Raw genomic sequence first — 27,559 nt, forward strand, 5'->3', positions numbered from 1 at the left:
ATAAATTATATTAAATTGTAGGAAAAGCATGTATAAATGTCATCAGTACAGTACGCTGTGTGGGAGTTCTTTTATATTGGAAAAAGAAAGGGGCGAAGTCACAGTAATGGATGTTTTCTGAGGAGCGTTAAATTAAGGGGTGATCAGGTAGCAGCATGTAAAGATGGTGGTGTGCAGCTTTTTGCTTCCCCGGGGGTCGTTCCTCTGGGAGGCAGGAGATCTGGGACACTGAGAAGAGAGGCCATTGTTCACATGAAAGGGACCTGTTTGCAGACGAAACATAATACTGTGTTTGCTGCCAGAGTCTGACTTTTATTGTTCTGATTGAGGCTGGCCTTTTTTTACATCTCTATCCACTCATACTTTCAGATCAACACCACTGACCACCACTAAGCTTTTGTGCGGTTAGTGTCAGGAATGGCTCAGGGAAAAGGACACTTGTCTTTGATATGTTAAAATGAATAAGATATTGATATATTGAAAATCAGTGAGCTGAAATTTATTAGAAAATATAATATAGATATTCTGCTGTGAGGAGCAAAGATGAGTTCAAACAAGATTTATGAACAGAATTAGAATCTTGGAGGATGTTGAAAAGGTTTGATAGTGAATTTCCTACTGGTTGCAACAGTTTAGCAGCGTATAATTTACTTAGGGCATTGAGGGCAAAACAAGATCTGGCATAGAGTGGGGGGACGGCAGTCTCTTTGCAAATGAATGTATGACATCAGAGGACCACACTCCAGCTGAACTTGAAATAAATGCTAGCCAACATGGCCATGGCCTGCCAGCTTTGTCATGTTTGTTCAGTGGCACAGTGGAAGACTGTGGAACAGGGGAGGGACAGTGACGCACTGTTGGCCTTAAAAATGTATTTGACTGTGTGTGTGTATGTGTGTCCATTGATGTATAAATAAACCCAAACACACACATATATTTCAGAACACATTAGAATGATTTACTGACCCCAAGCATAACTTAGCTAATGTTATTCATGACCCAAATCTGTATCTTACTTTACATTTAAAATGTAAAGAGTGAATGATAATTGTGGGACTCTGACCCATGGTAAGGACACCACAATAAGCAGCGTCAGACCCTGGAGCAGGCACTGTGGTGACATTGACACAGGCAAATGTAATGTGTTTTGGTAGAGGCTCGGGGCTAAACAGAGTAAGAAAGGCAAGCAGCGGGTGAAAATACTGCAACCACACTGGGAGAAAGAGAACAGCTGTCTGTGTTGTTCCATCAGCTGAGAAGAGATATATGCACCTGAGCAGATGCAGCGCCACAAGTTGGAATTAACTGCAGCTCAAAATGACCTTAATATTTGGTGTCTGCAAGAAGTATAGTAATCAATAATATTGCCATTAGGAAGCATATAGTTCCTATTTCATTTTTTAACATGAAATCACATAAATGAGTTGCATAAAGCATCTGGCTTTAAGGTCTTACATTTCTGAGCTTCTCATCAGCACCATAAACACATCACAGAGGGAGACCTTTATCAGTCCATAAAGGAAGACCAGATAAATAAACAGCATTGAACTGTATGTCTTTGATATATGGAGCTGGAATGTGAACATCCCTTACACATTTACTGCTGTGTAAAAGGTTATCCACACCCACACATTTGCATAATTCTAGTACATTACATATAGTACATCTGGATTGTTGGAGACGATGAGGTTTCCGAAGCAGCACTCAGCAGTATAAATTAATAAATGTCTAAGTCATCCCATCATAACAGGCAACAGAACAGTAACAGAAACGTGTGTCCCTGTGCATTAAGTTCATCCACGTGTTTTCTATTGAATTATAGAAAGTACATTTTCGCTGGACTTAGCATGCACTGTTCTTTTTTGTCCAACTAAAAAAATTCCATAAACCAGGCCTGAGCAATGTATGATTGAAGGTAGGATGTATGCACTTCCATCACACTATGTGAGAGCACAAAGTACATGTGTTCTCAAGTCTGCAATGTTGTGAGCAATGTGATTGCAGGGAACTGGGACAGTCATACACAAGTCACAAGGTATAAATGTCTGCTTTAGGATCAGTAAAGGCAGGCGTCTCTGCAGCATCAATTAGATGAAGGTCAGCACAGGAATGCTGAAATGGAACAAACCTCTAAACCAGATAATATTTCAAGCAACAAACCCATTGAAAGCCAAAAACAGGGACACCATTGAAATGGCCTGATGTTGCCTTGCACGATTTTGCAGAGTACTCCAGCTTTGCTGTTTTAATCTCTTGTGGGATAAAGCTAACTGTGTTCTCGCTCCCTCACTCATACACAAACACTTCCTACTGGGACTGATGACAGACATTTCTTCTGGTTCCCAGCACTATCCCTCCTGCTGTGATGGAAGCAATTAGACGTCCTTCCCAAGGTCAGGGCAGTAACGGCTGACAGTGTTACAACGCCATGCAGTGGATCTTTTAGTGACTTCATCAGTTCTGATAAATCAGACAAACTGACCAGAGCTCCAGGAGCATACAATTCTGATGCACACACTTAGTCTTGTTTTACTCCCCCATCCCTCTCTGCTCTGTGACTGACAATGTCTGTCTGACCATGTTCACACATCATTATGTGCTGGAACTGCACTGAGTGGGTAGGGAACAGTAAATGTCAGTCATTTTTCAAGCTACAAAACTTTCCTGAAGCTGTGTGCAGCTGTCATTTTGAACTGATTATTTTATAAACCCAATGACTTACTCAGTTTCAGACCTATGGCAAAAACTGTGACATGCCAGGTACCCATTGATTTTAGCTGAGCAGCTTCACCATGAAGGTGGACCATGAATTATAATAATTAATTGGATCATTTTAAATCTTGAAATTGTCTGTGACATTGTTGCTTTGTGTCCTCCACTGTTTGTCTACTGGATGTGAGGAAACCCACTTTAATCTCACCATTGTTTCACACACTGCTTTGTAATCTCAGCTCATTTTTCCTGATTGCTGATTACTTCATTGTCACTGATCTATTGAACATATTTATAAATACACAGCAGAGAACAGAATGGGTGCTTCACTCTTTTGAACAATAGGAAGAATGCACAGAAAAGCATAATTAATGAAAGTAACATCCCTCTGTATGTGTTCATTGCATAGTTTACGTGTGAGATGTGTGCTGTAGTTTAGAGTGTACTATGCTCACTCCATATTTCAGGGGAAAAGATGGCAACATGGTCTTATTGGCCTCCACAAATCAAAGAGGCTGGAGGCAAAGTGTTAGAATTCTGAGCAGGGAAAGTAAAAATGTAACAGCTACGTAAAGGAGAAGAGAAGGCGAATGAAATGAATCATTGAGTTTCACTTTGTGGTAAGTCAATCCCCACAGGTGTGTTTAAGGCCAGATACAAACACATGGTTTCAGTCCAATTTCATGACAGCTGTACTAGGGTTTCCCCTTTTTAACAATACTGAGGACATTAGGCATAGTTAGGGGCCTGTAACTCTGCTTGTGTGGCAGGTGGTTCAAACACAACAGTGCTTTGGGCTTTTAGTTTAGCATGCTATAGTTTTTGCATCAGTATGAAAAGGCTCTTCTAACAATGAGACTCATTAAACATACCTGTTGTTTTTCCAGCAGCTGTGGCACTATAGTATGATTAGAATTACAAGTGTCTAACTGTGTCTGAAACCTCTCTGAAGTTTCACTGACTTTGTCACATGTCCCCAGGCTTTCTGAATCTGCTTCAGGAAACTACAGAGATAACACATCAGTGTACAGTGCAGTTGATGCATTGGGCAGATAAACAGATATTCAAAACTCTGTCTGAACACAAGAGGAACAAATGTTTATGTAAATAGCAGCTCTGGGTTTCCTTGGAGAGGAGTATATGGTTGCCAGCAGGAAGTTATGCTGATCGATGGCCTGTTGACAGATTGGAGCATTTGCAGGTCATTTTCATTCATCCTCAAGGAACAGCCTCAGCTGTTTGGACCTTGTATTAAAATTCTGTGCTGCTCCAAGTGCTTACTGATTTGATTATTCCACATAAAGAGGAAATGGCCTCATAAACTAACTTTATTTCAGGGTCCATAAAACTGCTGGCCTATGGGACTGTCTCTGATGAGCAGAGCAGTTAACTTAAGGAGCAGCCAGGTGCACCTTGAACTGCCTCAGCCGTCAGGGAAAGCAGACATGGGCTCACAAAAAGGCCGATAAATTTACTAAACACAGCTGATCCTGTCAGCTGTATTGATCACCATGACCATCACCTGGGTTGCTGCTAGCCCCTGTGCTGTTGTTTAATGAGCTGCTAATGTTTGAACAGTGCTAACTTCTGGGACAGGTACAGGACTGTGTCTCTGTGTATCTCGCTCTCTTTCTCATACTGCAATTCATTCACACTGGGTTTCTTCAAGATCCAGTAAAGGGACTCACTCAATTTCTATGGTAATTAGAATAAATAGGAGTTTTTCATTTGTTGTCCCTACCAACACTGAAGTGAAAAAAGGGCACATTCACTTTACTCCCGGCCAGTTTGTCTACCAAGCCCTTTGAGTTTCTAGTTTGTTTTCACCTTTGGCGAATCTGGTAGTGTGTTTTTGATTCTCGTTAGCCTTAGCTTTATCCCCTTTGTACTTTCATTTTCTGACTGCCCACCTGTGTGGCAAACCCTGGACTGAAATTAAGGTGACAAATCCTGACTACAATACCACATTTAACATGTACAATACTGATACAACAACTGGTCATATCTGTGGCCTGGAAATATCACCTCAATCTGTAAAGAATAGCAGTCTAGTGACAGTCTATTAAAAATGATACAGTTCTTGTATTGCTCACTGTTGTGCCTCATGCCACATGGACAAGAAAGGCTTAATGTCAAACTAAGAGATGATACCACCGTCTTCTATGTACATTATAGTGGTCCAGATGATTTATTTCTATATATTTCTTAAACACAGCTGTCCCAATAAGTTTAAAAGCAACATTGTAAAGTTCTCTCTTTGTATGTGGATCAAAATTGCCCTTTAGTTGCATGGCCACAGTTCAAATGTATGTATGTATATATCAGACTCAGGACCACATTCTGAAGTGACTTTAGGCAGATTTAAAAAATCAGGGTTGATGATCAGAACGTGTGTCCATGCAGACTGAAAAACAGGGTTACATCACTTTATTAAAAACAAACAAACACCAGAATTGAGTCATTTCCGCCTGTCTAATGCAGACAAAGCTGCTTTAGAGTTGTTAAAAACAGAAGAAACATCATCAGTGCTGTGTTGATGCTTTGGGGTTTGGCTCAAAACAGTAAGTATGGCCTCTCAAGTGTTATTGCTACACTAAACTGCAGCAGACTGGAGCCTGTTCTGCTATCTCTGCCCACCCGCCTACATTTTCTTAACACAGAATTACAGCACGTTTTGATTTATGAGCAAATTGCGCTGCAGTCTACCTTCTGAGTTTACGCTGAGAGCTCTTGGGACCAATTCAGTTCAGGTTGGGGAGGACAAAAAACCTGGCTGTTGCTTTCCCATTACATGGTAAATCTCCAGAGAATGAGGCAGAGGCCTGCAAGTCAGCAGAATCCCAGATCCTCTGAAAGAGGCAATTTATATGCACATGGTTTCTGTATCATGGGGTAATAAAAAAGCTGATTAAATGACTTTTTTCACTTTTAATTGCCACTTGAAAAGGCTTATATGCCTAAAGGAGTTACTGTGCATGGAGAGGCGTGACTTTGTTAAAAAGGATATATATACGGTACAGAATCCTTCTGGAGTAAGAAGGTAATAGGACAACTGCAGCTAAATGTCGAATAATTCTGCCGTAAGCCGTGAACCTGAAGAAAATTATTCCAAAGTCTATTTCCTTCTCAAGATGAAATTTGTGGTGCAGTTCCAGCCACTGTCTTCCTATCCAATTTGATTATCCAGTTTTGTCATTTCTTCCCCTAGCTTACCGTTTGCATCACTTATTAGCAGCACACCATTGATTCTGTGATTTTCAATCAGTCATTCTCAATGTTGAGCATCATTGCACTGAACCCAGAGGTTGGCTGAAAGGAAACAAATCAAAATGACTTGCTATCCTTCACATCAAGTGTTTGTACCTAACTTTTTATTAAAAATTATAATTGAATAAAAGTCTCAATGTGATGCTGCCGTAAACTGCAGTTGATGTGCACATGTAGTTACACCACGAGACAACTAACACATTAGGTAAAGAACATTGACTGCTTTGCCTATTATTTTGTTGCTGTTGCATTTTATTAAGTATTTTTGTTTTCAATTTTTTAAAAGTATACATTTAGAGGTATCAACTTACTGCTGTGGTGACTGTGGTCACGTGCTTCCTGATTGTATCTATGAGAAAATAAAGCTACACACCTGAGTTTAACTGTGTGTTTACAAGTTATTTTCCCCACAGGGATTAACACACCTTCACTAATACACCTTCAGATGTCCTTTGCAAAAAAAGAGAAAAAAAAGAACATGAAAAAAAGAAACATGTACACACATAAATACATAATTTATATTAAACATATAATGCACATTATACACATGATACCCCCACAGTGAGAACAAGGAAAAAGCTTATAGGAAACATCTATATGAAACGTCTACAAAGTTTAAAGAGCTCAATATTTACATGAATGACAGATTTTAAAAGGAATATAATCCATAGTTTACTATGTACTTAACTATAGGATATTGTTCAGTAATAACTGATGCAGCCTCTAACACCTTAATCACAAAATGGTCAAAGAGCTTGAGTGCGATTAGAGCTGAGGTGGGTGGGTGACGCCGGGCAGACAGTTATCAATCAGGGTTTATACCCATCTGCCATTCAGAGCAGGATCAAAAAGGGTTTAAGCTAGGTTAAGCATGTGCCAACTCCTCACTCCATGAGAGGGCAAATAAGCCCGGTTAATTATGTGACAATAATAATGTTAATAACAGGCTTGCCTTGTCTGGGCTTGCCTGCTTCTGTGGAATGTTTGCTGAATCTGCAGTACCATACAATGAAATACTACGGCACAGAAGATGATCGGGCTGCTTTGTTCAGTCCACAATAAAGGGCATGGCTTCAAGCAGGAGTTTGTCCTCAAATGATATTTGCCTTCAGCACTAAAATGTAATATAAGAAAGGATTCCACGTTGAGCAGATTCAAAGCAAAGCTGCAACTGGAGTCATAATGTGATAAATCTGCCAAAGGCCTTTCTCTTCTGTTTTTTAATCTTGGATGTAAACAACAGCAATTCTTGTTACATCTGGCCTCTCATATCTGCCCTTCAGTCTTTACCCTGTAGAGACACATTTCAGCATGTGCCTGTGTTGCTTTTTAGTATTTTTGATCCTAAGAGCAAAGCCAGAAAAGAAAAAGCATCGTTAAAAAACAAAAACTTTCTGATGATGTTTCTTCAAACTCAGGGAAAACACTGGTGAGTGTTTTCCCACAGTGTCAGAAAAGGTCTTTAAAAAGCTTTAAACTGCATACATGATAATTAGGTGGATGGTAGTGATAACCTAAAATGGGATACAGTGTGTGTTGAATGGGACTAATTGTACTATGAGGCTGAGGAAATGATCACAGTTTGGGTTAAAAAGTTGAACTTATGTTAGGTAATTTATCCCGATGCACTCTCATTCCAAGCATCTGTACCCTTTTTTGCTTTGCTATAAGTTGAATGAGTCTTATCCAAATGGAAAACCTATTCACATAAACACAAGACAGTGCATCACTTGTTCCTTCACTTCATTTCAGTTGCCTTCTACAATCTACTATTATAGTTTATTGTATCTTTCTCTGTCCTTCAAGACAAAGTTGAATATGTGGGAGCGCTCTTGTTTGCTTTATGATACCACAAATTACAACAGCCGTAAAGTCTCACAGCTTGCTGATCTCTCTGTAATATTAAGCACTGTTTACACATTTGTAACGTAACATTTAAATGATGGAATTTCCACCACTCCAACCATTACAGCAGCAATTTTTGACACTCACCATTTTTACCAAGTTTGGAATTTCAGTGGTCCTTCTCCTCCTGCTGTATAGCCACGATAGTGTATTGTGTTTTCAGCATTTCACACTCTTACAAGAGCACAAATACCAGAACACTCTTTCTTTCCTTTATATATTAGCACACACACACACACACACACACACACACACTGCAAACTTTTTAGCTCTCTCTACAGATGCATGCAAAAGTTGAGCTCTATGGCCGCGGAGTTGCTCAGTATATGTGCTTTATTGAGTGTTATTTAATTATTCTCAAAGTGAATACAAGCCTCTTTTCCTAAAAGTTGAATTTCCTGCTACTGAGCAGGGCTTTGTAGATAACAGCAGTCCCCCTAGGCTGCAGTATTCTGACTGGCCGAGCACAAAGAGCTGTCATCTGATTTTTAATTGCAGCCACAGTGGAATTAATCAGATCTTTTTGGAATGCATCTGTGCAAGGCAAGCAGTGCCTTTTCCATGACAGACAGACATTGATTCTATAACCTTTCCTAAATTATCTAGACAACAGAGAAGATTGTGTCTTTTTTCTTTTTGGCTCTGAGTCCATCTTCGTCTTATTAGTTGTCACTATAATGAGCAGCAGGGTTTGGAGGGGAGAGAAAGGGACACCCTGTTAGTCTGGTCGTATAGGCACGGAGCTAGGACGAACTGCAATTGATTAGCTGTGTGGCCATCTCAGACAGCTGAGTTGCAGCGCAGGCCGCACTTTGATACTAGATGACAGCAAAGTAAATGTCTGCTGAGATAATGAGGTGGCCTCGACACGCCCTATATGTCAGCACTCTACCAATCAATGCACCAGTGTAAACAGCCAATAAAACTGGGCTTGCATGTGTATCTGTGAGTGTGTGTGTGTGGCAGTGATGCCCAGAGAAACAGGACAATTCACAGTGGCTTTGGTGCCAGAAGGAAAAGAGGCCTCTTCAGTTGGTCTGGACAGAGATTTTTTGAGGTTTTTGGGTGCCTGGAAGACAGAGAAACATGCTTATGACTGGACATTTGCCACTTAAGCAAGACCATAGGGACAAAACAATTCCTACAGCTATGTTGAGTCATAACAGTGATAATCTAATCATTTTTATTTTTTTATTTAATAATAATTTTTTATTGAAATTACGTCTGATTCATCCCTTGATGATATAACAGAATTCTGCCCTGTTCATCAGCGTACAAATGCACATTCATGGTGAACAATTTAGAACAAGACCTATGTCCCTTTGTCATGCACTGCAAGGATGAAGTTTTTCAGAGAGGAAAAGATAAGCTGTATATGAAAGCACACATTTCCACAACACAAGTCTGTTTAATGTGTGAACACAGCAGGTTATAGTCAGGAGAGTTCACAGCAAGTAAACCAGTGTATCAATATTGACCCCAGTGCATAGATTGGCTGCTTTGTACTTTTTCTACTTTCCATTTTGATATTAGGCATATATCTAAATACATGTATTGTTAGTATTGGCAGCAATACAAAAAAGTCATGCCTTTGCTGCTTTGCTACTCTTTGCTGAGGTGCCAGCTTGCACCTGAAACCAATAGTGTTTTTCTATATTGAAAATGTGAAATTCAATGACTATTCTGAATAGAAGAGTTTAGAAGTATAAACTTTAAAACTGTATTTTTCTACCTGTATTTACACTCAAGCTAGTGGTACTGTTGCATGACTTCCTCCTTTGTTCTCAATGTAAAAATGTGACTGTGGGTAGTTGTAATAAGCTAACCTATTAGGGTGATATTTTTATCAGTTTCTTGGTCAGTGGTGATGAATCGAGGGACCGTCAAAGCTATTTTAAATTATTAGTTTGGAACCTAATTGTTAGGATATTTCACTCCTCACTACTCAAAAGTAAACCCTTATATTAGCAGCAGAAGAAAGAAAAGTCATGGTATCAGCAAAAGCATTTAGATCCATTGTGAGCCATGCCTGTATCTATAACCAGTGGTGGACGCTCTGACTGACAGACTTACATTTCCTTCCCCAGAGCCATGCTGCTAGCAAAGCTAAAAATGGCTTCTTTGCTCCCAGAAGATATCCAGCCCTGTTTATGAAACCTTTTATATTGTATTCAGCCCAAATAAATTGGCAAATTATTTGCTTTAATTGGGATAAATGAAAGAAAAAAAGGAGCAGGTGGCAGAAACTGCATGGTGCCTATCAGCTCAACATGATTCTGAGGCAATCTACAGCAGACATCTACATCTCTTTTCATGATGAGAAACTCTTCCAGACATGGAGAGCAGAGATGCTGTAGACACTCTATTTCCACACTGAAAGGTCTTGCTGTTCTTTATCCTTGGGCTACACTAAATGGAAAACACTTCAGCTTGAGTACTCCACAAGGGCCAGCTGTAACAAACAACAAATGCTCATATTCCTCCTTCTTACAAAACAGAACGATTACACTCCATTCAATGCCATGGAGATAATTCAAAGGCTGCATGTACTGCATTAATTACCACAGCTGCAAAGATGGTATGATATTAAATTTTCAAAAGTTTAAAAAAGATGTATTTGTACTCAGCACACTTGCCCTTTTCCTTTTTGTGGGTTAATATCTATTGGGGGAGAATTTTCCAGCGTTACATTATTTATTCTCTCCTTTCTGTCTTAGGGTGCTGGAAGGTTAACAGTATGAGCAGACATTTGAAGACCATTGTGTTTTGCACAGACTTTTATTGCAGGCTTTAATAAAACGACAGATACTTTACATTCTTAGGATGTTAGATGGTTGGAGGGAAGGCTTCATAATATGGCCAAACATATTGAACCGAGCTTCAAACTGACGGATCAATACGGGGTATTGCTTTTCTAAATAACAAGTGGTCTCGACCTTAAGACACAGTGAGAGAAGCAGACAGAAATGGATCCTTTTAGGGTTTTTTATTCATTACATTTTATTCCACTAACTCCCTCACTAGTAATTTTTGTAGTCACACTTATATAGCCATTAACACACACACACCTCTCTTACCTACTCATAGCCTACCAGGGGTTGTGTATTGTGATAAGGAGAAGTGACCGACCCTGGTGACCTCTTGTGGTTGTGGGATTTAGTGCTTGCTGGTTTGTCAGCTGGAACTCTATCAACCTGGTAGATGGATAACTTTGCACTGTAGATAAGTTTGGGTTGAGTCCATCTAAGGCTGTTGGGCTCAGCTCTGTTTGGATCAGGTCTAGTTGTAAATACATTTAAAAAATACAAAAGTCTTGTAGCTTCGGTTTGATATCCATCAGCCCCTCAATCTTTAGCTGCTACAACTGAGCTCTTAAATTGAGTTTTTGCCTTGCAATCCCACCAGTTAGTGGTGATGTTGACCAATACTTGCAGCCTGACTCAGACCTTAGTCGCTGGTCCTGTTTGAATTCTCACCAGTTGTTGAAGCTCCTGCCAGCTTAAATGAAAATCAGAATCATGTGGGCCTGCTCAGCATTGTACTGTACATGCCGCAGAGTAATATTGGATGTTAACTGCTTGATTGTGCCATGCATCTGTGTGGAAAAATATGTCCAATTTGTTTTGTTTGCCGCTCATTTATTTCCTTTAGTTTGTCACTCATCTTAACAATTAATGAAGGACACAAGCTCACACGAGAGTAAAAATAAAAAAAAAAACTACACATGAGAGAATTCTAAACTATTTTAAACTATTCTACTGGTATTGACATAAAAAGGAGTGGCAGATGTTCTAACAAAGTGAATTTTAGCATAAAGCATAGATTATAATTTATTTATTTTCTGCTGTTTTAAACTCTGAAGGAAACATACGTGTGATCCATGAAAGGTTGTTTCCTTTAAGCCACTGTTTGGTTGAAATAGTTGCTAAAATCCATGCATAATTAAATGATTAGAACAGCATGTGTTGTTTAGCCTTCCCTGTCACTAGTAGCCCAGTTGGTCCCAGAAGTCACATATATGGTTTCTGGTTCCCACTTGTGCATGTGAACGCACTGTCAGGTTCATGACTAGCCACCCACTGGTATCAGAGTAGCGGGGCCAGACGGGCAGACGCTGCTCTCGGCAAAATGTTGTCTGATGGACTCTGGAGGAAGGGTCACCGGTGTGGGCAAAGGCACCCCAGTAGCACAGCATTCGATTGGACAGCAGCTTCTCTGGTGGTGACAGTGTGAAGTTGGCCACCGAGGCAGAGTCAAAGAGAAATGGCAGCTCAGCGCCATGGCAGGCATGCTGGTAGCAGAAAGAGAGGCCTGACCAGACACGGTGGTCTGAGGCTATGTGGTCAAACACATACATCCACACATTGCTGCCTGCTACTGTGCCAGCACGAGCTGACCTCCTGGACGGACACAGGAAGACATAGTCGGTAACAATCTGGGGAAGATACAGAAGACAGTAAGTTGGTCCCATAAACATGATTTTCAGGCACTAGAGTGAGATTCTGTGTGTCACGACAGCAATGGTCGTCAGCGCTAATGGATGGATGATTGGTAATCTACAACCTCCAACTTATGGTTGATCTTTGTGGTTTTGTCTAAAATATCCACATTATTAACCCTGTTCAGCACCAAAAGTAGTAACTATAGTGAAGATCAGTATTCTTAGTGCCAGTGTCTTTGCACATGCTGAAGTTAAAATTTTCTCTCTTTTTCACATCGGTCACAAACATGTATGATTAGCTTCTCAAAAAATGTTGGTCCTCAAAAGACATGATCATTTTTCCTTTGACATCACACACCTTTCCTGCGTTGGCACAGCCTCCCACTCATGACTCATGTAAGTGTCTTTGTGTTGCTCTTATCTTGAATTTTTATATAAATGTAATTGGATCATCATCCAATCCCTGCTTTATTTTATAATTGACTCTTCTTTCTTAATTATGGCAGTTTAAAAAAAGTTCCCACTTGTCCTTGTACTGGCTTATATCCTCTATAATAGTAGTTTAATAGTGGCTGTAGTAGTGGCTTTTAGTATTCGGGGCTGTTTTAGTCAAGGTTATGTGCTGCATGTGTTGATTACCAGGTCCCAGTCATCGACAATCTGCTTTCAAATCGAGGAATTGCTCTACATTGCGTGTTACAGTGTGTCTGAGCTTCTTCAGTGTTTTTGGAGAAAAGAAAAATGCACAAAACTAATTAGCTTGACATCTACAAAAAGACAGGCTGCAGGCAGAGCAGCAAAAACTATTGTTCCCTGTCTACTAAAAGGAAGCAAAAGAAAATAAAGGTAGATTGTCTTCTCCTGCCTGTTACCTGGAAACCAGTGTGTCTTTTTCAGCAGCATACAACCTGCGCCCACACAGCCGAACATCTGACACCTGAAAACAAACAGGCTGACTGTAGGCAGCTGGTGGACACACACACACACACTCTCTCTTCTTATATTTATGTGTCTGCTCAAAAAAGAAACATGCACACAATGTGTTTATCCCTAAAAAGTACAAGAGCATTTAAACAGTTTTTAAAATGTGTTCACACACAGACATATATGTATAGTCCATCTTTAGTGGTTACAAACTATTAGGTGATATTTAAAGCAAAGTGATTTCTTGTTTCTTATTTCTATATCTTTCAGTGCACCAACCATCATCTCATCCAACCAAATGTTGAGGTTGTAGAGGCGTAAGAACCTTGGCTGACCTTGGCTCTGCTCATGCAGACAGGTGATTACTTTCACTGCAACACACTCACAGGCCAGAGGTACGGCTACATTGTATCAAACCTCCTGAGAACAATTTAGCGCTTGGTCATATGGCATGTAGCCTGTGTTTACATTCCGTCCTTACCACAGGAGTTGTAGCACACCTGAGTCTGTGTAATGTTAGCTTTGCATCACAATGGAATACATGTATTCCATTTAGGTCCGCAACAAATGAAGGTTATATACATATAACCTTCATTTGTTGCGGTCCTAAACAAGATCTTAGGTGGAATTGATTTTCTGATGCTCTACTGCTGTAGAGAACAACATAAATAATTGAAAATACATCGCTACCACACTGGTCAACATGGCGGAACCACATGTACTGCTGCTACCATAAGGAACCCATGTCAACGGTTCTTATCGACCTTTATGCAGTTCTCACAAAAACCTGTAATGATGTGTACCATGACTCTTTCGTGGCTCTGCATGACTGTGAGGAGCCTGATGAGAAGCCCCCTCTTCACTGGAATTGCTCATATTGCTAGCAGCTTGTCAATGAGCTTCAATGAGACTCATCGCAGAGGTGTGATCATGCAGTTGATGAGTTGGGTTTTCAATGGGACAGAACATGATTATGTTAGTTGTTCTCTTCAGAGAAACTGAGTTGAAACTGCACATGTGGCACAAACATATAAGTGATGGAAAAGAAGTAAAGCTTTGTGCTCCACATCAGCCTCCTTTGTGACTGACTGGTTGACATTCGTGCTGACCCCTTTGGTCCTCTGGAGAAGTGGCCTTTAGGAAGACATACAGGAGGTGTGTGCAGGTGGAAGGCACGCTGTGGCTCTGACTCTACCATTTCCCTATTGCATAGTGAACTGTGATTGAATATTAAATATATCCAGCAGCGTCACCTCCTGACCCCCTGTGTCTCCCTGAAGTGAGAAGCCTGACAAAAAACTGCCAGGGGGCTTTCTTCTTCTACTGTGTTGTTATCTAACAGTCCACCTCTGCATTTGGATGGTGATAAGAACTCAAAGCTAGGCGAGGAACAGCAGGCTGCCAGTTTATCACAGTGTTAACACAGACAGACAAACAACCATTCACGCTCATACTTTTGCCAATTTATTCTCCATTTAACCTAACATGCACATCTTTGGAATGTGGGAGGAGCTACTGTATCTGGAGAAAACCTACGCAGGCAGACATGGGGAGAATGTGCAAGCTACACACAAAAAGGCTCCAGTCAGCTGTCAGGTTCCAGCCAGGAGCCTGTGAAGCTGTTCCATCACTATGTGACTAAAAGTAAATGGACACCATGTGCAGCTTTTGAGTCCTGTTGGTCTGTTTTTAGTTGTAGATGGGAACCCTAAAGCTGCAGTCTATACCTACTCTGCAGCTGATGATTCTTTGCATTCTTTGCATTATTGAATGTCAAAGATTAATCAATCAATGTAGAGTGACATTTTATGGACAAACCAGTCATTGACTAATATCAAACCTTTTATGGACAAACCTCCATTCACTGACTAATTGCTGTAGCTTTAGAACATATAATGAGTATTTAGATTATGTTTGTCAGTTTCCTGTTTAAACCTGGCACAAAAAGTCTCAAAAAACATAATCTTTTCAGTTTGGTGTGCACAAACATGCCTGCCCTGATCTCGTGGCACCTGAACACATCACTCCTCAGGCTTATGGGAATGAACAGGGAACCAGAAAAAAGAGGCCAGCTATAAATTTGACTAGCTTCAAGTGGTAAATTAAGGAGATGCTTCCTCAAAAAAGAGTAAATAAATGAATTAGAGTATTCTCTTTAAAATCATTGGAAATGAGGTTGAGCAATAAAAACCAAAACAAAGAGCACTGAGAGCTAAGGTTAACTACAAAGTCAGGTTTGGACCTCTGTGGACCTTCACCTTTCACTTTTTTCACTTTATAGGTCAAACTAAATTATTGACAAGAGTGGCTTTAAATATCTGCATACTTTCAATGTTAATTATGTTTTAGTATACAGAGCAGTCTGATTTCCAATAAATGAAATGAGGTGCCAGTTCATCCAGTCTGTGTTTCTCCCTCTGTGTTGTACTTCATCTGTGATCCCTCCTGTCACTGTAGATGTTCATGAGAGACGAGCTGCCTCTGAGTGGAGCAGTCAGGCTGCATCTCAAACAGACAAACTCCCTGACTCCAGGTGGTCCACATGCGTCGCCCATACAAATGATTGGAAAGACAGAAATCTGCTGTCAGCCAAACTAAGACTCTCTGGAGCAGTAGCTCCCTCTGTAGGCAAAGAGCAGCATGTGTTTAAAAAGATAGGAAGCAGTGTAGACAAGTCTGGAATGTCACTAATAATGTTAATGACTTGATGTACCTAATCTAGACTGCAACAATTTTCAACAAAAGTCACAGAGGTAAAAAGGACAATTGTTTTGAATCTAGACTTGTCAGACATAGGCAGGGCTCAGCTGGGTCCAGGAGGGGCATTGATCTGTGCATGACAGCCTGCGTCACATGGCCATTCAAAGAGCAGTTATCAATGCATGGGCTGCGTATGTGCGTGTGAGTAAGTCAGAGAACATGAGAAAACACGGAGCAGGACAAACACTCTATGTAAGTGCTACCCATGTCTGTAGACATGTTCTGCACATTGGCAGTGTACTGGCTACATGTCAGCTGTCTGACACCCAACAGAGACAAAGGCCAAATGGGAGAACATAATTATATGCAGCTTGTCTGATCAAAAGCAGCACGCTTCAATAACTTTTCTGCTGTAAATGGAACTATGAACTGTGCTCTTGGTCTCTGAGCTTTGATCAGTGTGAACTGTTGCAGAGGAAACACATGTAAGTGACTTTAGTTAATTAGCCTTAAGCTTCTTGAAAGGCTTGTCTCAAAATGGCAATATTGTATAATATGATGTAATATTTTTGCGGTTAGAAATAGAAGCTTGGAATAATTATTTCACAAATTTTCCAAATAACCACTTTAAAAACTGTTTTCCATAAAGGCAAAGATTCCACAGACATACTCTGACACTGAAGTGCCCTTCATCGAGTGATGCAGCACTGCCCTAGTGCACTGTGACTGTGACTGGACATTAAATATTTATAGGAGTGTCACCTCCTGACCCTCTGTGGCTCTCCAGACCTGCTACATCGCACTGTGCATTGGAAAGCCTGAGAAAAATCTGCAGGAGACTTTTCTTCTTTTACTGTGTCCACCTCTGCAGTTGCACACATGAAGACAATCACCTAAAGGTAAATGTTTTCTTACTATACTTGCTGTTTGTTTTGTGACAGCCTGCCTCAGCCCCACCTCTTTCCCCATATTTGGATTAACAAGGAGTAAGGCAGGCACAGATGCCAGATTGGCAACGCTCAAAAGCAACACACTGAGTTTCAAAACCACTGCTCAGGTACCCTGGAGGTGACTTCACAGAGCATTTGTCCATCTTCATTTAGTGTCTAGTATTTCATAATAAAAGTATTGAACACAAAATTTGAACTGATGATGGTGGTGCTAAAAATCCTATTGAGACCCATTTCTGTATCAATTTCCATGGCAAGCACTTTATGGTCCTAGGGTAGCACATCTGTCTGAGCTAGCGGTGTTAACTGTTAAATTCTATACATGAAAATATGTATTCTAGAAACACAATTTCTTCTTCTTCTTCGTCCCAAGCTTAAAATTCTTGTGATTGGTAAGGTAGTAATCAAAATAACATGCTCAAAATGCAGGTAGCATTTAGCTAGAGTTTGTGTTAAAGTGAGAGGGAATTGATATGACTTGTCTTAGGAGAAACGTGACCAAATTAAAACTAGAATATTATTGGATTTATGTAATGATTTTAGGACATTTCCCACCATAACAAAATACTGGTTAAAACTGACTGGTTATCTTGGCCATTACCTCCAATAGCATTTGGAGCTCTTCTTACCTGAGCTAGCATGTCCCTGCGGTCGGCGTCTCTGTACAGAGGCAGGTACTTGTGCAGGATCCGCAGAGCATGCTGTTTAAAGATGGCTGTGATGTACACAGTGCACTCCACTGCAGAGACGGGCTTGTTGAAGACCCCGTATACAAACAGCACCCCCTCTTCTGAAGTTGTACCTGCACAACAAAAAAAGTAGAGTCCAAACAAGTGCTGGATGTTGCCTGCAGGCTCACTGTGATTCATTTGTGCAATCTTTCTGCTGCCAGATTGTCTCCTGCCACAGAGAACATTGCCTTCAGCTCTCCTTTGATCTGAGGAACTTCCACATCAGGTCTTATAACAAGAACCAGCGGGAGTTCAGCACCAAACAGTACAGATAATAAGATATAAATCCACAATAATAATAATAATAAATTTTTTACTCTGTATGTTTCCGTGTTTGTGTGTTTCTCACCTAGCAGCACAGCCTTCTCTTTCTGCCAGTGGCCCTTCTGGAAGGCAGTGACAGCCTGCTCTTTTAATAACTCCCCATCAATGTAAGGACCCCACGTCTCAAAAACCTCCAAGAACCTGAATGGGTTCACAATCTTGGAACCTGGGATCAAAAAAGCAGGAGGAGCTTGGTAAGGTCGAACAGTAAAAGGGCTTCTCATATCTAAAATGTCTTCTCTACAGTTCCTTTTGCACCCAGAAAGTAAATTCAGTGGGCCTGCACTGCTGTCACAGACCGAGTGTACTGATCAATAATATACTCCCATCATTTTTTGTTTGTTTTTTGAGGCAGTAACTTCCTTCTAATTGTGCCTTTGAGGCTCCCTGTTCAGTCACGGTTCTGTTTCCTAGTATCTCAGGTTAGATCTATTGTTTTTCATCAGCTCTCGAAGGTAAGCATACATCCTGCTCTCTTATGTAACTGTGTGGGCAGCCATGAATGTTGCTCTGAATTTGAGTTTCGTGCCATCCTACTTGTTTTCATCTGGGCGGCCAGGACAGCCTGCGGAGTGAGAGACAGCAAGCAGACAAAGTCGCTCACAGAGCAGTTAGTCTGTTTAGCAAAGTCTTTTCCCAGCTTCAGGGCATCGTGTCTGGCAAAGAGACAGATAAAGAAAATTAATATTTCTGACAGCTCAGAGTCGTTAGTGTGATTTGTTTCTCCAGAAAAACAAACTTTCTGTTCCTCACCTGGTTTTCAGGGGGATGGAGAAGGGCAGGCTCTGCAGGACGGCCTGTTTAAACAGAGGCTTACTGCTCTGGATCATCAGGTGAAGACTCGCTGACTGAGCACCTGCACTCTCCCCAAATATTGTCACCTGAGAAAATAGTAACTTTGAATGTGTCAATATGTAGAAATATCGAAAGATGATTTTTGGTTGTACAGTTACCAGTGTGAACATCTTGATACAATACAATTGTATCAAGATGAGTGTACATGCTGGCTTGCCTTGCTGGGATCACCTCCAAACACAGCAATGTTCCGCTGGACCCAAAGAAGAGCTGCTTGCTGGTCCAAGATCCCATAATTCCCTGCTGCTGAGGTGTGAGGGTCTTTGCCCGACACAAGGAAGCCAAAGGCACCTTCAATCATGCATCAAATCACATGATCAGCAAGACATAATTGACTGAGGCAAGACATTCATTATCAGCTTCAGATTATTGTTCACATATCACTGCTCCTGTTTTCAGCCTTGCAGGAAACAGAGTAATTACCAGCAGGCTCAGCCATTTAAAGTAATGGCATCCTCATGTTACCCAGCGTCGTACAGTCTCACCCACACAGACACACTGTCATTGTCGTCGTTTTAACTAAGTGATTCCATGAGATTCTCGCTTGCCTTGCCAATTCCTTTGCTACTGTTTATCCCTGCATGCACAGCAATTTACTTTTAAAAATAAATAAAATCCAAATCCAATATACAGATTAGTACACTGTCAGCCAGCATGGCTGTTTTCAAACTACTACTAAGGAAGCAGTTCTAACACCTGACACAACTAAACTCTTACCCAGTCGATACTCCAGGTTCACAATGACAGTGTGGGTGAAGTTACTGATGAAGCGTCCATCATACAGAGGCTTGGAGGCAGAACCAGCAATGAAATCCCCACCGTGGATCCACACCATCACCGGCAGGGGGCTCCAAAGAGGAGAGCTGAAGTTTACATCCAACGGTACAAAGATGTTGAGGTAGAGACAGTCCTCACTCACCTTATTCACACATCAGAGGTGCAGGTCAGAGAGAAAGAGAGAGAGAGTGAGTGTGTGCCTGTGTGTATTACACCCAGCATACAGCAATCAAAAAAGGAGTTGTCATGTTCCTTACTGTATGAGGGCACTCCTCAGTGATTGGTCCGGTGCAGACCTGCACACATGCTGCCCGGGGAAAAGAGGCATCATAAACCCCTGCCCAAGGACTCACAGGTCTGGGAGGCTTCCAGCGATACGCCCCCACAGGAGGGTCTGCATATGGTATCCCATAGAATACATGGGCCTTATCCACAGTAATCCCCTTGATCTGGCCATCTTTAGTCAAAACCACTGGTCCAGGAACCCCATTTATATCCTGATTGTCTGAATTGTCCTTGGTTTGTGGTGTGATTTTAGGGTCCTGTAGGCGTCCCTGCTCCTTGAAGGAGTTTATCTCAAAGTCTTGGTTGATGATGAACGGCTCGTCTCTTACCAGCGGCCCGGGGTAGATATTTCTCAGAAGGCTGGCAAGGTCGATGTCATCATCATTTTTCGTCACCTCTCCAGAGGGAAGCGCTGAACTTAGTGTGCACAGCAGCAGCAGACACTGCCAGCTCTCCATGATGTGACAGAACACTCTTTACTTCACCAGCCCCTGCTGCTTGGATCAACCTGAATTATGTTCCAGCCTGAAACTCTACACAGACTTGTGACTCCAATTTGGCTGGTTGCTTGTTAAGACAAAAGCTGCTCTGTCTGATTGTAGTGTTGTCCAGTAGACTCTGAACAGCTGGACATGGTGATGCAGAGCCACTAATAGAGGACAAGTCGTCTTTCCTTTGCTTAATGCAATCACAGTCAGTCACAAACAAAAGGTAACTGGTCATGCATGAGTCAAGCAGCGGGCTTTGTGATGGGAAAAGTGGGTTTTAAAGTACATATTCAGACCAACCAGCTACTGATGGTTAATTAAAACAAATACATTGATCTGTGTTTCCTGATTGCAGGCAGAGTCAGCAAACGTACAAAAGGACGCACACTGCCCCCTGCAGGCCTTCAGCAAAGCATGCAAATGTACAAACCTGGGGGTCAGAGGGTGGAAATGACGACGCAGTTAGATTTTAAGGCTATTGAATGTAAAGTTGAATGTCCTAGAATACTGACGAAACATTTTGTGTTTGTGTTTGTTTTTTATAATTTCATCCAAACGAAGGAGTCCCCGCGTCCTCCAGCCGGATGGAGTCCTGTCTGCACACCTGCAGCTCATTAGCAGCGTGTCACTTGCAGCGCGGCCTCCGCGTTCATAAACTGCGCGTACAGCCCTGTGCAAGAAAACAACGAGAATGTAAGAGCACGCCGACACACAGGCAGTTTGAAGTAACACATCGAATTCAGTTCCTGCGCATTAAACAGCTTTTGTCATTTCAGGAAGTCTTTACAGTATTGGTTCGTCTTCTTCATCCTTGTGCCTCATACTATATCATTTGGTGAGTATACAGCCGTGTGTCCCTGCGCGCGTCCCGCAGGCCTTTCACAGTCTCACTGCTTTCTTCCAGGACGCTGCGACGACATTTCATTCTCAATATGCTGGATGAGCAAAGAAGACGCTCTAGAAAGGTAAATATTTTCCACTGTGTTTCAGTAAATAATTTTGAAAATTACTTTTATTATGATTATTTTTATTTTTTTTACATTATTCTGCTGCGTGTGCCTTTTAGACGGACAGCTAGTTGATGTGATGGTTGGAGCTGGTAACATTGTTGTCATGGGTGTATAGAGGTCTCTGTGTGTGTTTGAATGAGTACACAGTGCTCAGAGAGTTCTTTTTGTTTGTGCTTTAGAAAAATGACATTTTGTTTTATGATTCACTCACTGCGCTGTTCTTGCAGACACCACTCCCTTCAGTCACACTCCAGCTTACATGACTTCTGCTGTTTTCTGGTTGCATAGACTATCCTGAACAAGCAGATATTTTATTTTTTTCATTATTTCTTATTCTTTTAGGCAAAATGGAAACATTTGGCTCAACGACACATCACTAAGTCACATCAATAAGGAGGGCTATGTTACGTCCCTGACGGTGTCCCCGGGTGTGGGAAACAAACTAACACTCCAGTTTGGAGTTTCAGTTTGGCAGTGGACCTTAACATTCAACCCACGTATGCATCATAGTTTTAACCTCAATTTAATGAGGATATCCTTGCAGGAACTAGTAGTTGGTAAATAAAATGTGTTTCTCTCACTCTAAGGTACAAAGAGCACTAAAGTCACAGGCCATCAGAAACCACTACGACAACGAACAAGTGCCACAAAGGTACTGACGTAATATAAATCAAACTGTACATCTTGTTGCATAGCTTGACTTGTCATTAATCACACCTTCAGGCCCTCCTGGACTTGTTGAGTCCCACTGAGCTGTTTGCATGTGAAAATGGCACAATATTCTTCCACCAGGATGATAACTTCTTTCTTGCAGTTGGTGAGAATCACTACTTCAGTCACACTCTGGGAAATATTTATGTTTTAAGAGAGCACTCTGTTAGCTTAGCATGAACAAAATCAAAACTTGCTAAGAAATACAAAGCTGCATGTTCTACTGTATTTTTTTTAATTTTGTAATATTACTGCAATTAGTGTCTCAGCCTCTCCTGTATCTCCTGGAATTCCGGTTTCTCCTTCTCCTAGGACACACTCTGCGTTTTCCTGTCAAGCTGGAGTCCAGGAGTCCCACCATGTTGCTGGTCTCCTGGTTGGAGAATCACCAAGATGTGATCTATAGTCACACTGTGAACCTGTATCATGTAGAACTGGGATTTTACAACAAGCTTAGCATGGACACTACTACCCACCCCCACTATCACTTCTCGGCTCTGGATTCCTGCAGCCCCTATGTGGCTTGTGTGCAGATTGCAGGCACTCAGTCCTTCACCTGCCTCTTGACTATTACTGGTATAAATATGTTTTAAAGGGCTATTTCACAACTTTGGAGGCACATATCCAGTGTGTATCCATGCAGACGATCAGCAGAAAGATTTTGTGAAATATGTGTGATGCAGATCGTGCTACATCTGTTATCTGTTTGCCACCAGATCCAGACATTCCAAAGGACTTTGAGGTCACATCATGGAGCACCAGCAGCATATCGTTGTCCTGGGAATGTCCAATAAACCGAAAGTACTCCATCTTTCTCCTAACCGCCTTCTACCTTAATAGTACAAACCACATCACGGAGGAGGTGGCCTTTTGGCAAAAGGATGACCTTGTGTTCACTTTGTCTGACCTACCACCCTGCAGCAGGGTGAAGTTTGGCCTGCAAACTGTTTGCCAAGCAGGGATTGAGTCCCGCTATAGCAAGATGATCTTCAGTGATGGAAATTCAGGTCAGTCACAGCTTGCTTGTTGTTGATATTGGTTTAGTTTAGTGACACCTCTCTCTCTCTAGTCCTCTCCAGCATCAAGGCTTTGCATCAAACAGCGTTTGGTCCTGACAACTACACCCTTAGCTGGCAGGTGAGGAACATATCATCCATCTCTATGTTCAGGGTTTACCACGAAGGGGCGCTACAGGGCACCACCCTCCACACCAACTACACAGTGCAGGGACTGCTGCCATGCCATAAATATGAGGCCAAGGTGGAGGCACTGTGTGGAGATGGTGTGCTCATGAGTGCCAAGACAGTCACAGGACACACAGGTAAGACCTGGATTAACCAATGGCTGCACACAACAATCTATAAACTGTTCATACTGTATTTTGGGCTCTATAAGTCCCCAAGGGGGGCAGTCCAGTTCAAGCAGTTCCTGAATGTAAACGAAACAAGCAGCAGACAGGAGTACAATATGTCAAGAGACAACAAATCCGTACATATCCAAGGCCACAGAGGAGCTCTGTTTTAGGCCGTATATATGTATATATGTAAATATATATGTGTGTATATATATATATGTGTATATACATATGTATGTACATATGTGTGTATGTACATATCTATGTACGTATGTATATACATGTGTGTATATATATATATGTATGTATATAAATGTGTATATATATGTGTATACACAGAGAAAATAAATACATGAACCCAAGTACAGTTTTCCCTCTAAAGTAAGGCTACCATAATATATTTAATAATCTTTTGTGGTTTTTTGTGTAAAATGCATACATATCATTGGTCTCCCGTTTGCATCCTGCAGGCCCTCGTGGTGTGTCAGAGCTCAGGTATCGTTCTAATGACTCCACCGCGCTTTGGACACCCAGCATCCCACAGCAGCCAGCGAGAGCTTTTATATATGAGCTATCCATGGAGAAGGGTCCCATCATTCAGAGCAGTCGTTTGACCTCTACAGAGCTGCGCCTCCCAGGGTTGGAGGACGGGAGGACCTACATCCTTGACATGTGGGAGGAGTGTGATGGACAGTGGGAGTCTGAACCTTCTCGTTTGAGTTTTGAGGGATCCAATTCCTCTTCAGAACTCCATGTGAGGGCCGCAGGCACTATTCAGAACCAAGGTCAGGCCAAGGTCCCATTAGATTTAAAGACTGTTATATGTCAGGATAAGCTTGAGCTGCTGTGTTTTATTTTGTGAATGCTTTTAGAGCTACAGTCAGATTTGGAAAAAGCAGGTCTCACATTGACTGTGCCCTGGTCACTGCCTGAGGATCTACAGGACATGTCAGAGGTCCGAGCTAAAGTAGGAGAGATCTTCAAAGATAAGGTGGGAGAAAATGTATATTTTTTGGGTGCTAAATATTTTGGGTTTAGCACCAATTACTGACATACATAGCTAGATGGTAAACTTGTTCACATTATACCTGCTAATCAGGATATTTATGGTACCACTTCGACCATGACAGCATTCTGACATTTGCTGTAGTTTATGTTCATATGAACATAAACACATTAATTGTGGTTAAAGTGTAGTGGAACTGCATGTATCTATTTTTTTAGGTAACATTTTTATGCATAAATGTTTAGTTTCAAATCCACTCCTTGATTTTAAGCCTAGTGTTTTTCCTCATCATGGGACATCACTTCTTTGTGTTTGTCCTTCAGATGCAGGAGCTGTTAAAAGATTTCACCAAGCCAGTCCGCCTCGAGCTAGTCACCTTTGAACCAGATGAGCCAGACAAAACAGAGATTCTGTTTCTGTCTTTTGATGCTTCTAAAACTGAAGATGATGTGCTTGTGTCTGTTGAAGATCAGCTGCGTTACATTAGCTCTCTGAATGCCACCCACATCACTGTTACAGACGGGATCATTTACTGGGACGGTATGTGACGGTAAAAAGCTTGTTTAGTATTAATTAACCACACAAAGCCAGTGTGTCCTTGTCAGTTTCGGTCAATGTCTTTTTCAAATTTTTGTTTTTACTGGCTCTTTGCTTTTTCAGGTCCTGACCTGTGCACCTCCAGGAAAACTCTGTGTCCCCATAAGTCCCTGTGCATCAACACTTTGGGCTCCTTCTCTTGTGTGTGCCAGGACAGTAACTATGATGTGAGCTCTGTCATCGAGCCTCCTGCAGCTTCACATCCAGTATGCCAAGGTACAGCGGTCACATTAACTCCTATTCAAGCTGCATACTGATCAAACATATGTTGCATTGGTAGGGAGATTGATACTGTTTTTTTTTTTTCAATGCAGTGCAGGTTACAGTACTAAACCGCAGGAAAACTTTTACTTAGTACATACTAATTGTGTGCCTTTATTTTTCAGCTGATTTTCTTAAAATTTGTTCTATGTCTCCCACAGAAAGAAGATGGTATTTAGTTATTTGCTTAGAAATGTGAAAAATGGATCTAAAAAGGATGCAAGTTTTAATGACATAAATATCGGCACATTGTGTAGCTTTTACAGGCCTCGTGCAAAATGATGTATTACACAAACCATTTTACTGCATCTGAAAACTACAAGTAAAACTGCAAGTCAGCCACCATGTAGCATGGAACACATCGTAAACTGTAAAAGACTCAACACAGTAGTTCAATCAAGTGCATGAAGTTAATGACTACAGACATCAGCCACACAGTGTCTTTGCAAGGACAGACTGGTGAGGACATCTGTCGGTCTGCAGTTCAGACATGCTCAGACTTCTTTTCTCTTCTTATACCTATTCCCTCTTTGTGGAATCTGCATTGAAATGCTTTGAGGTGACAGCAATGTTGGTGTCTCTTACCTTTTTCCTGTCCTTTTTCCCGCATATCGTCTTAACTAAGTTGTTGTGTCCCACATAGTCCTGGTTGTGACTTGTTTTCAAACAGAGAGAGGTCTTTTCAGCCAGTGTCTGAACAAAGTGATGACAGGTGGAATAGCAAAACCTTACCTGATGTCTCGCATTGGGGGAAAGGTGGACATCAAACTGAATGATGACCGCTGCGCTGTGAATGAGAGTCAGCTGCTGTACTACTTCCGCACAACACGGAAACAGTCTGAGTGTGGAACAGAGAGGCAGGTCAGTAAGTTGTGACAGGATTGTTCCTCTGGTAAGTGTTATTGCATCTAGCTCAAACCCAGAGATGGAAAATGTCAGTTTCTAAATAATACTTTCTCCAGGTCAACAAATCCCACATCATTTTTCAAAATACACTCACTGTCACCTTGACCAAAGAGCAAACCATCACCCGGCGGGACCTAAAAGTTATCTGGAGGTGCATCTACCCACGACATTATGCTCGCAATACTCAAGTCAGCGTAGATTTGGAGTGGTAAGACCCACCAGAGCTGCAGAGCTGCGTGTAAGATGCAGTTTCAGTAATTTTTTTCTTTGTAGGCTCTCCTCTGCATCCTTGGTGGAGTTCAACTCTTCACTGCAGCTGGGCCTGTCCATGACCCTGTATATGGATGAGTCTTACACCTACAGCTATAAGGGTGCCATATCCCTGGAGCTTGAGGACACCCTATTCTTTGAGGTGTCCCTGCAGACCAACAGTTCCTTTGCCACAGACGTGCTGCTGCAGGTTGAGTCATGCTGGGCCACTGAAAGCAACGACCCACAGAATGCTGTCCACGGAGTTCTTCTCCAGGAGGGGTATTTAAAGATGTCCCAGCACTGCTTGACACTGTACAGTGCCTAGCTAGTGTAATGAATCACTGCCGATTATGTATTTTTTTTTTTTTTTTAAGGCAGGAAAAATGTAATCATCATATTAAAACATGCACAGATCCTTACGTTATATTCATTTCAGAAGCTCAAGTACGAGTTACTCTATGGTGCTAACTTTATATTTTAACTACTTCAGCTGCTGTTGCTTTAGGTGACGGAGATCCTTATTTTTTTTCTGCCAGCTGTCCTGCTGACAACACGTTCCACTGGCTCTCTGTTAACGGCCTGTCACAGAGAAGCAGGTTTTCCACTCAGATGTTCACCATGCCCAAAGGGCTGCCCCTCTACTTTCACTGCCTGGCCAACATATGTGGAAGTGATGAGGTCTGCACAAAGGTAAAGACAGAGGCTTGTCTAAGGTTGATCCATCATTACCAGCACCATTAATATTAATTGTTTCTTTGCTTTTACACCTGTGAAAAATGGACTTCTAAGAGTAGCAGTGCTTTCTTTCAATGGAGTGTGCCATAAACTAAGTCTAATTTGCAGTAACGGAATGCACAGCATCGTATTAACCTCAGTGATCCTGTTATTACAGGATTTAATGATACATAATTTTAATAAAAATTAGTGCTGTGTCAATATATTTCTTTACATATGGCTGCAGCCACCAGTTCTGCTTATGAAGGACTGGTTTACATTATCAGGCCGATATAGATGTATTGCAGTCTTTTTTTTATTCTTTATGTATGAAAATGAAGAGACAGCTCTTATTTTCTCACAGAATTGCACCAGCATGCAGCGCACCG

General features: G+C 41.5%; 2 protein-coding genes across 2 annotated transcripts; one reads left to right on the forward strand and one right to left on the reverse strand.

The window, feature by feature from the left end:
* Positions 1 to 11,862: 11,862 nt before the first annotated feature.
* LOC114431948 (cAMP-regulated D2 protein) lies at positions 11,863 to 20,329 on the reverse strand. Its single transcript, XM_028399638.1, has 8 exons — positions 19,844 to 20,329; positions 19,527 to 19,728; positions 18,967 to 19,100; positions 18,708 to 18,835; positions 18,492 to 18,610; positions 17,980 to 18,120; positions 17,529 to 17,701; positions 11,863 to 12,319 (listed from the first exon to the last, which is right to left on the reverse strand). The coding sequence occupies exons 1-8, from the start codon at positions 20,327 to 20,329 to the stop codon at positions 11,870 to 11,872; spliced, it is 1,833 nt and encodes a 610-aa protein (XP_028255439.1). The 3' UTR covers positions 11,863 to 11,869.
* A 658-nt stretch (positions 20,330 to 20,987) lies between these two features.
* LOC114432539 (uncharacterized) lies at positions 20,988 to 26,416 on the forward strand. The gene is made up of 15 exons (XM_028400604.1): positions 20,988 to 21,052; positions 21,136 to 21,194; positions 21,264 to 21,324; positions 21,712 to 21,866; positions 21,957 to 22,021; positions 22,093 to 22,186; positions 22,393 to 22,656; positions 22,797 to 23,087; positions 23,150 to 23,401; positions 23,905 to 24,219; positions 24,307 to 24,425; positions 24,764 to 24,980; positions 25,101 to 25,253; positions 25,969 to 26,159; positions 26,261 to 26,416. Coding segments are annotated over exons 1-15 (2,394 nt in total). The 5' UTR covers positions 20,988 to 21,050.
* Positions 26,417 to 27,559: the final 1,143 nt, after the last annotated feature.

The sequence above is a fragment of the Parambassis ranga genome, chromosome 2 (genome assembly GCF_900634625.1).
Source record: "Parambassis ranga chromosome 2, fParRan2.1, whole genome shotgun sequence".
In the NCBI taxonomy this organism is placed as follows: domain Eukaryota; kingdom Metazoa; phylum Chordata; class Actinopteri; family Ambassidae; genus Parambassis; species Parambassis ranga.